General features: G+C 52.4%; 2 protein-coding genes across 2 annotated transcripts; both read right to left on the bottom strand.

Annotated features, from left to right (window-relative positions):
- Positions 1-2,210: 2,210 nt before the first annotated feature.
- B0T23DRAFT_391791 (putative E2 ubiquitin-conjugating enzyme) lies at positions 2,211-3,083 on the bottom strand (the record flags this gene model as incomplete). Its single annotated transcript, XM_062837962.1, has 3 exons — positions 2,211-2,653; positions 2,835-2,928; positions 3,063-3,083. The coding sequence occupies 3 exons, from the start codon at positions 3,081-3,083 to the stop codon at positions 2,211-2,213; spliced, it is 558 nt and encodes a 185-aa protein (XP_062696773.1).
- Positions 3,084-4,541: 1,458 nt separating this feature from the next.
- Positions 4,542-7,906, bottom strand: B0T23DRAFT_9471 (chitin synthase 1). The gene is made up of 3 exons (XM_062842027.1): positions 7,595-7,906; positions 4,978-7,521; positions 4,542-4,918 (listed from the first exon to the last, which is right to left on the bottom strand). Exons 1-3 carry the CDS (start codon positions 7,664-7,666, stop codon positions 4,781-4,783), a joined length of 2,754 nt encoding a protein of 917 aa, XP_062696774.1. The 5' UTR covers positions 7,667-7,906; the 3' UTR covers positions 4,542-4,780.
- Between the last annotated feature and the right edge of the window lie 1,234 nt (positions 7,907-9,140).

A 9,140-nucleotide genomic window follows, 5' to 3' on the forward strand; every position in this document is an offset into this window, starting at 1 on the left:
TAAGCAAACCAAAGTCCGCCTCCAAAAGCGTGAAACCCGCTTTCACGCCCCTCTGCTGCGGTTACGCCGTGAGCCTGTGACTGGCCGCAACCGTGCCAGCCAAGCCCGGGGCACGCCAAGAAATTGCCCATAGCGAGGCCATTCAGTTCCAGCTCGACACACTCAAGACTCTCGCGACACGGAGCATCCAGATGCTGCGGCAATGCTGGACCCTTTCCAAATTCAAAGATGTTGACGCCACTGGCGTCGTCGGCATGGTGTCTGGACTGAACTACCGGCCCTGTACCCTGGTACGGAGCTCTGACAACAGCTTCGAAGGACAGGGGGGACCCATTCTCAAGCCATTTCCTTTTTTGCCCATTCACCCAGTCCCCGTTTCTGCCATTCTCACCGGAGCCTAACTGCGGCATTGCCAGAGCTCCATGCCGCGCGGAAGTTCGCACGTGGTTTTTGTCAAAGGTTTGGTAACCACGCCTGTCATTGTCTGATTGTTGGCGTGTGTTTACTGGCCTCCGATGAATATAATCCCGCCATTCTTCAATATGAGGAGTCTGAGAACAAACCGTTTCCTAGTTGCCACGACGGGTCCCCTCCTGAATGTCACCCCAATTCGTCACAAGCAGGAACCATCCACAAGCAAGCTGTGGCTCTCCCAGCTCCAGAGGTTCTCAACAACTCCGACCAGCGCCCCGAAATGGAGACCAACTCACCTTGAAAACTGGGGTTGAGCGGGTCCCCTTTGGGTCAAATCGTGGCCCACGATCCACGAATCATCGAATATGGGTAGACCCCGGTCACCTCCAGTCCCCAGAATGTCACCTCACTGGTTGACAGAGCGCCGAACCGGGGCAACGTCAATGTAGGGCCGAGCGGCTTCGGTCCGCCTCTGCATGGGAATGCCTTCATGTCATCTCACAGTCTGGGACGAAGGGGCAATGATGTGCTTGCTACACTCCCACTTTCACTTTCACTTCCACTTCCGAATCCGCGTCCGATTTATAATTTAGTTTTTGTGACTTCTGTGCTCGGGATTGATGATTGCGGTCCTTGGTATATCATGGTGAGTCACGTAAAAGGGTGAGAGCACCCCAGGGTCTGGATCTCAGGGGTATTAGGTTGCCATGTGAATAGGACCGATATTCGGAGGGTTTTCGTGTCTTAGTTTGTGTGGAATGGTCTGGCTAGGCAAATTGTAAAGAGGAGAAGGCTTTATTTTTTCCCTGGCATCCTAACAACGACTTCGTTGCCCCTAGGTTCTGATCGGTACATCTTGGCAAAGCCTTATTCAAAATGTCAACCCTGTGCGTTAGTTTGTATGGGAACATACTACTTCCATCACATTGGAAGGTTCCATCGTTTGCAAAGAAATCATCCACGAGCAAAGTGACAACAGAAAGGACATGAGTCTATTATAAAGGTGGATATAGGTGGAAGGTAAGCCACTACATGAACCCTACTTGTATGGAACAAAGGAAATCAAACCTAAACAACATGAATGTACATATGGGACGTCAGAGCTGCATTATTAACACCACTCCCGTGGTCATTGAAAATCATTTCATGTCCATTCGCCCTATAAATTAACGCCGCTTAATGAATCCGCTCCTGGCATTCCCCAGTCTTCTTCCCCTCCCCCTCCCTTCGCTTCCACCAATGTAAGTCCCTCATCTTCCCGCCTACACTACATACCCGCCCGCAGAGTGCCTAGATCTTAGCTTAGGGAGCTTCCATGTTTGGGTAAGGTAGATCCGGGGAGTTTGGCGTGTCAGGAACATACGTAGTAGCTCCCGCCCCGTTCGTCGTCTGACCCCCTTCCCCCCTCCCCGCCCGCCCAACACTACCAGCCTTACGACAGATAAGGAACCTGCCGGTTACTGGTGACTGACAGCGAGCGAGCGCCCGCCCATCCATCCACTGACAGAGCAGCACAGCAGTTCCACTCCCACAAATCCATTCTGCATGCCAAGCATAGCGTGTCCTCATCCCGATTCCCGAGCCATCCCCTACCATCCCCATGGGACCTCGGGGTTGGGTATATTCCACAGTTCGCTAAAATCTAGATAAGGTAGGCGCTGAGGCTGAAACAAGCGAGCTGAAAACTTTTGAGGCTGAGAGGCTGAGAAAGAGGTGAACGCACAGACCTGGTTCTCCTGTTACGTGTGTTTCTTTTGATGGGTCTTTTGGCCTTGAGTTTGATGGGTTCCCGATACCTACTGGACAACCCGTTCATACGTCTGACCCTTGACCGTACCGCCCGACATAGCTGTCCTGACGTTGCGTTTGAAGCCTTCCCTGTTGGACCGCAGGTCTTCGGCAGCCTCCTTGTTCAGCGGGTCGCTCGCGTTGGGCTCGAGGAAGAGGAACTGTAGGCCAACGATGACGGCGTTCAGGTTGAGTACGGGCTTCCAGTCCTCGCGCAGAATGTTAAGGCACACCTTGCCTTCCAGGTCGATATTGGGGTGGTAGATCTTTTCGCGGCACTGCACCTTGGGCGGCTCGTGCGGGAAGTTGGGTGTGATGTTGAAGGTGAAGCTGAACTTGCCGCCTTTGTACATGCCCTCGTCCGGCTCGATGTAGAGGATGAAGTTGAGGATATCGTCTGGGTCCGGAAACTCGGTCTTCATTGTGCTGCCTAGTGAAAGCTCGCTGAGATCTGTTCATTAGCGTTACCGTCCCGTAAGGAGGGCAACATGCCGTTAGCTTGAGGGTCTTTTTCCTTATAGCTGTGGACCACACGGAGCCGAAGACAGCTCAGCTCGAGCGGGTAATGTTGAAGCAGGAACCGAGAATTGGCAGCCTCCGGCCAGGATTGCGATCGGATCGCCGTTACGTACCTTTCTGCACCCGCAACTGCGCCGCCGTGACCTTCTTTTTCTTCCCGCCACTTTCAGCCCCAGCCGCATTCTCGGCCTTCTGCTGCTCCTTTTTCTACATGATTGATCAAGATCGTGTCAGCACACAGTTTCGCGCCTCCCGTCTTAGGTCGTTTGGAGCATGATCGCATCAGATTATGCGCGCCCTACTTGATGGGACAAGGATCAAAGTATTGTGGTGTTCCGTACCATAGACCAAATCTTCAACATCTTGACGGCGGTGACCCTGCCGCGGATCCACGTATGTGTTTGCGTGCTGTTTGTGTATATGCGATGCGGGTGCCAACAGACGTCAAGTCTTCTAGGCGCCGAGAGACGGAGGGAACAAGGTCGTCGAGGGTTTCGGTTTGCGCTCGAGTGAAAAAGGTAAAATTGGTTGAAGAGAGGACGGAGATGGAGATAACTGTACGCGGTAGGTAGGTAGCTGTCAAACTACGGAGACGCGAAGGTTGCAGGAGGTAACGAAAGGGATAGAGGTATCGGATGATGCCGAGGCCTGCGAGCGTAGGCGGTGTATGTAAAGGTATTTCCGATCGATCAAGATGACGGATCGGTCATGCGTAAGGGTAAGTAAGGTATGTGTCAGGGGAAAGATCGGACAAGACAAGACAGGAAGTGTCAAACTAGACCAAAAGACTCAAAGAGGTGCAGCTCATCGATGCTACCAACGACACGAGAAAATATTGAGTGCAGCGAAGACGAAAACTTCAAGATGTGTCAGGCCGGAAGTTCTTGTTGGCGCTAGATTTGTCAGGACAATAGCAGGTGTCGATGCGAAATCCAGGTTCGCGATACGTGATATGGTAAACCCAACTGATGGCGTTTAGACACCTGGGTGGCACCGCACCTTGATGAGGGGCACGCGATAACAAAAAGGCAAAGCGCCGGCCGGCAGGGGCGCTTCCAGATTGGCCCGCCCAACCGCTATAATACCAAGCCGTCACGTCAGCAAACATGGAGGTCTCTATGTACAGGACTAATCGAAAAACCATGTGACCAGCTGTTGAGGAGCGCACTCTTAGGATAGGAAGTCAGTAATCAGATCAGAGTTGTAGAACATAAAAAAGAACAAAAAAAAAAAAAAAAAGTCCAATCCCCGAGTGCAAAATCGGTAGCATTCTGTGATCTCATCATTACAGTCGTTACCGTGGCCGCAACCCTCCGGTAACTTTAGGCGATAGGTAAGGCGTATCATACCGTATAAGATGTCCCGAAAATTACACGCTCTATCGCCGCTCCGGCCGCTCCGCCCAGGTTCCGTATCTTCCGTTGGGCTATCACTCCGGGACCCGCCTGATTGTCCGGGGCTTGTTGAATTGGGCTTCCAATTAGGAACTATGAACAACTACATAGTGCCAACAGCTCCTATGATGCTTACGATTCACAGTCTTACAGAGTTAATAAACATAAATAAGCAGAAAACGCCTTGACTTAAATGTCGTCTTGAACATCTCTCCACACCCATAGCTCTCTTTACTACATGTCTCTCGACCTAGCTGCTCGAAGACGTTGCAGGGTCAAAATCAATACATGCTGGCTCCCTCCTATCGACATCTCGGAAAAAGCATAACCCATGAGCAAGATAGCAACCTATGTATGTCAAAGAGAGAGTGTCCCATTCGTTCCATCTTAGTCACACCCGCCAACCAAAAAACAAGCAAGTAGTTCACCCCAACAATGCGAAACACCACACAGCCTTTCAGACCGTCAAAAAAAGAGAAGCCAACATTTGATACTACACACGCAATAGAAAGTAGGCTTTTTGTGACCGTTTCACGGTACTACCCTGCCATGACGCCGTGCCGCCGCCAAAAAGCAGTAACCCTTCTCCCTTCCTTCTTCCCTTTTGCGCTTTGTAAGCAATGTACAAGCCCCAACAACAACCACGTGTTTTGGGTTTGCCTAGCTTAGCGACGGGCAAAGCAGCACATAATACCGGTCCTGCCAAGGAACCAACAGAAGCCAATAAAGCGGATGACAGAGAGCGCACCAGTAGCGAACAGAAGGAACTTGAAGAACCACGCAGTTCTCGCGGATGCGGTTTGCTATCAATATATGTTAGTAAGTGGTTCAAAGTTACAATAAGGTGAAGAGCAATGCTTACCCCGATGCCAAATGTGTTAAAGTTGTCACTGGTGATAACAACCGCGAGGAGGCAGTTGGAAAACAGCCAAGACACGACAAGCATGGTTCTGAAAGACTTGTACGAGTCTTCGAGATCCTTAGGCTCCGGCGTCTCGTCTTCCTTGTACGGAGCAAGAGCGCGCCTGACAGTAGCCTCGAACTGCTGGTCGATATCCTCCTGCGGCTTCTCAATCTCTTCCACCACGGCCTCATCCTTCTCGCCCTTGCTGACGTTGGCGGACGGCAGTGCCTCGGCCTTATCCGAACCCTTGGTACCCCACGAGACGTCGTGCCAGTTGTTGAAGGCGTAAATCATGAGGATGTTGATGTAGGTCGACATGAGGAGCATGTAGTAAGGGAACGAGTGGAACATGTGCCAGGGGTCGAGGTACATAAAGGAGGCCAAGAAGTAAAGACCGTAGATGGTAACCAAGGCCACCAAAATGACACCTGCTGACCCTGAGCCGCCGAATAACGAAGCCATTGCGTCCTTGGCGTTGTCCAGCTGTAATTGTTGGTCGAGCGGTACGGAGAACGCGCGGGCAACAAGATAACCGGACAAAACCAAGATATAGGACTGAATGAGCGAGAAGACGAAGAACGAGGTAATGTATGTCCACTTGGAACCCTTCGGCCGATTACCCAATGCAAGGATAAACTGCAAGATAACGAATGCCAGGTAGATATACTTGAGAACCGCGTTGAAGAAGGGCGTTACCGTGTCGCCGAAGGGCCAACCGTGATGTTCTGCCGAAGAGCTAGAAGCCGTAACCGGGGTACCGACAAGATCCATGATGACAGTGGTGGTGAGCCAGTAGGAAGCGAGAGAGAACCATGTGAAGATGACGTTTGCGATATTGTAGATGAGCTGGACGTGGAAGAAGAACATGCGGACGATGTTGTGGCCGCTCTTGTACATTCTTCCGAAATGCATGAGCGAGTACAAACTGGCGGCGAACGAACCGTTGAGCCAGCGACGACGCTGAGAGATGAACTCGGGCGCACCTTCGGGCACATCGGTCTCGCCCTTGGCAGCCTTGATGTAGCTCAGATGCCATTTCTGGCCAGCCTTGGCGACCAGTTCGAAGCAGAGAATACGATCTTCGGCCAAGAACATGTTCTTCTTGAAAATGTTCATACCCTCAATGCCCTTCTTGCCCAAAATCTTGGACAGGGTGTGATCACCGTGGAAGTACTGCTCCAGCGGCCGACCCATGATGGCTCTGAAACGGTAGGCCGAGAAGGCACCAGGCAGCACAGAAACGTAACCAAAAGCACTTTCCAGCGGCTTGTCGAGAATGTTGGAAATCTTGTACTCGAAGTTCTGGACGGCGACCAGGGGGTTGAGCAGCTTCTTGCCGCCCTTGCCCAACATGGCGTGAATTTCACCGCAAGCACCGCCAAGATCCTTATCGTTGTAGAAACCCTCCCAAAGAGCCAACAGCGACCTGGGGCTGGGCTTGGTACCAGCATCCAACAGAATGCATACTTCGGGGTTGAGGATACGGCCAAAGGCATTGAACAGCCAACGGTGCGAGTTGATCTTCTTGGTGTTCTTCTGCTTCAAGCAGAAAATGAACTGCACAGGGGGCAGTGTCTGCGGGCCGTCATCCACGGGCCGGATGAGCGCCTGATTTGGTGTGACGGAAAGCTGACTTGTGTACTCGAAAATGTGTGCAACAGTCTCCTTGCCGTCAACGTCCTTCTTGATGACACCATCCTGATAAACACCGATGGTGGCCAGAACGTCGAGAACATTCTTGTCTGTCTTATCAAGACCGTCGAAAACCAAGCAAACAACAATCTTCTGCCACGCCGGTCCTCCGCGGTTCCAGAACGAGGACTTCTTCAGGTTTACGATATCGCGGATGTTGGTCATGACCGAGTGCAGCGTTCTGGAGAGCAGGACCTTGTCTTCGTTGTAGTACGTAATGGCGATGAGAAGCTCGGTATGTCTGTTGTACATGCGAGGGCGCAAATCGTAACCGTTCTTGAGCGTAAAGTCGTTGGGATCGCAAGTGGCGGCAGTGTAACGCATCTTGAAGAACTCCTCGTTGTTGCCCTCCTCATCGCGGTACTTGGGCTGAACAGCGTTCCTAATAGCACTAGGAACGGGATAGTCAAGACTCAAAACGGAACCCTGGACAAGCTTGACCTTTCTGGTGGCATAACGCTTCAGACCGCCGGTGGGAGCAGCGTTGGGCTGCTGACGACGGAGCCAGCTATCGTCCTCATCGATGGCGGACATCCTGTAGGCCGGATCCGTCGCATAGTCACCACCGTAGTTGTAGCCTTGATCGACACCACTGCTGACGCCGCCGCCGCCATAACCCCCGTGAGGTGGCGGGGTAGGGTTGACAGCGACGCCAGCTCGCGTCGTGCCAGCACCAGGAGCATAGGATTCGGTCAAGCTATACGCCGAGACAGGGCGGACTGGAGGCGTATCGGTGCCCAAGCGGTCATTGTCGTAAGGCATAGGGTTTTCGGAGAGGAAGGGAGCTTGCGCATCGTCGTGCTGGTCGCCCTGGATCACGACGTTCGTGTTAAAATGGCTGTTTTGAGTTTTCGCTGCCTGACAAGGAACTAGGATAACTTACCTGGTTGTGCCCACCGGGCAGATCTTGTAACTGATGGCCATCATAGCCATCGCCCCGACCGTGGTACGCCATGGTTGCGGACCGTGGAATAGAAGCTGGGAAGAGCGGATGTAGAGAAAGCTCGAATAGTGGTGAAGCCTAGATGATGCTAGAGCAGAAGTCGGATTACAACTAAGGTATTCACTGTCGGATAATTATGGAGAGTTGGATTGGCGGTCGAAGCGCCCTTCGCCGGCCAAGAGGTCAAGCAAATGGTCGCGGTGTGCTGATGCAGAGAGGAACAGCGGGGCTGGCCTTCTCTCTCCGGATAGGTGGGCGTGGAGAGAGAGTAGCAGCAAACAATGGCGAGGCGGGAATGGATGTCAGCTGGAGGGGATCCAAGACCAAAAGTGGCTGGCAAAGACTCTCCAGGTCAAACACAAAGCTGCCGTCGAGATGCTGCAGGAAAAGTGGGTGAAGCCGGGCGAGCGATAGGATGCCCAAGGTAGCGAGAGACGGGACAGGACGTGTCGATGCTAACAGAACATGCCCTCTGCTTCCTGGAGAGTGAAGGTCAGAGCGGGAAAAGAAAACAAACACAAAATGGCAAAAACCTGGTTTCAAGATCACAAGAGAGCAACAGGTCGGTCAGTGAGGTGTTGGTATAGGTTGTTCTAGGTCGGAAGCCCAGGGCAGGAGGGGGTGGGTCCGATTTTGGAGAGGGCCCCTGGTCCCGTCCACGGCAGGTCATTGCAGGTCCACATTGACAGCCCGGTCCCTGGTCGATCAACATTGGCAGGGCCTGTCAACAACTGGAGGTGAGGTGTCAACCACAGCACGGGATAAAGAGCAGCACTCTTGGACGGCGCTCACTGCTCAGGAGGACGTGGCTGAGCAACCTCCTCTGGCGAATGCTGCAGGGATGCGATCACCTGTAAAAAGAACATCGACGAGTCGCCAAGATTGGCTGCCCCTGGCCCCACCAACTCAGGAATGCATCCATGCAATCCCATTGCGAAATGGCTTCAACTGGCTCGGGATTCGACAGCGAAATGTCGTGAATGTGTCAGTCAAACTTGATGCTGGGCATTGCGGTTGGTTGGTTGGCGCTGCCTCATCGTGATGGTCATTCCGTATCAAAGCCAGTGTCTGAGTGTTGCGAAAAATAAACCGCAAAAAATGAAGCCAGCATACGTCGTCAGTCGTCGTCACCCAAAATTAACGGGTATCCATCGAGCCCCTGAGTCCCACAAAGTCGGGGGCATCTCAGAGACGTTTCACGACCCATCAGAACGATGGCGACTTTTGCTTCTTTCTTTGTCGTGTTACCTCTACTTGGTTAAACTTTCTTTTGTCCAACATTGTTAAAATGGGGGGTCATGCTAAAAAAAATTTCATCGTCCCAAACTGTCGGATAATGTTTCTTTGACCTCTTTCAAAGGCACAGTTCGCGCGTCTCCTGTCTGTCCCTTTTTGGTTTCTTTACGCCCGGGTTATGCACGACGGCGGGAGTTCAGATGTCTCCTGTCCACAGCACCGGACCAGTACACTACAACTGCGACCATGA

The sequence above is a fragment of the Neurospora hispaniola genome (genome assembly GCF_033458365.1).
Source record: "Neurospora hispaniola strain FGSC 10403 chromosome Unknown B0T23scaffold_1, whole genome shotgun sequence".
Classification (NCBI taxonomy): Eukaryota; Fungi; Ascomycota; class Sordariomycetes; order Sordariales; family Sordariaceae; genus Neurospora; species Neurospora hispaniola.

Excerpts from the sequence above, each read along its gene's own strand:
- B0T23DRAFT_9471 (XM_062842027.1), bottom strand. The coding sequence starts at position 7,666 with ATGGCGTACCACGGTCGGGGCGATGGCTATGATGGCCATCAGTTACAA. Across the intron at positions 7,522-7,594 it reads TGCCCGGTGGGCACAACCAG|GGCGACCAGCACGACGATGC; the intron begins GTAAGTTATCCT and ends GTCGTGATCCAG. Across the intron at positions 4,919-4,977 it reads TTAACACATTTGGCATCGGG|CAAACCGCATCCGCGAGAAC; the intron begins GTAAGCATTGCT and ends ATATATTGATAG.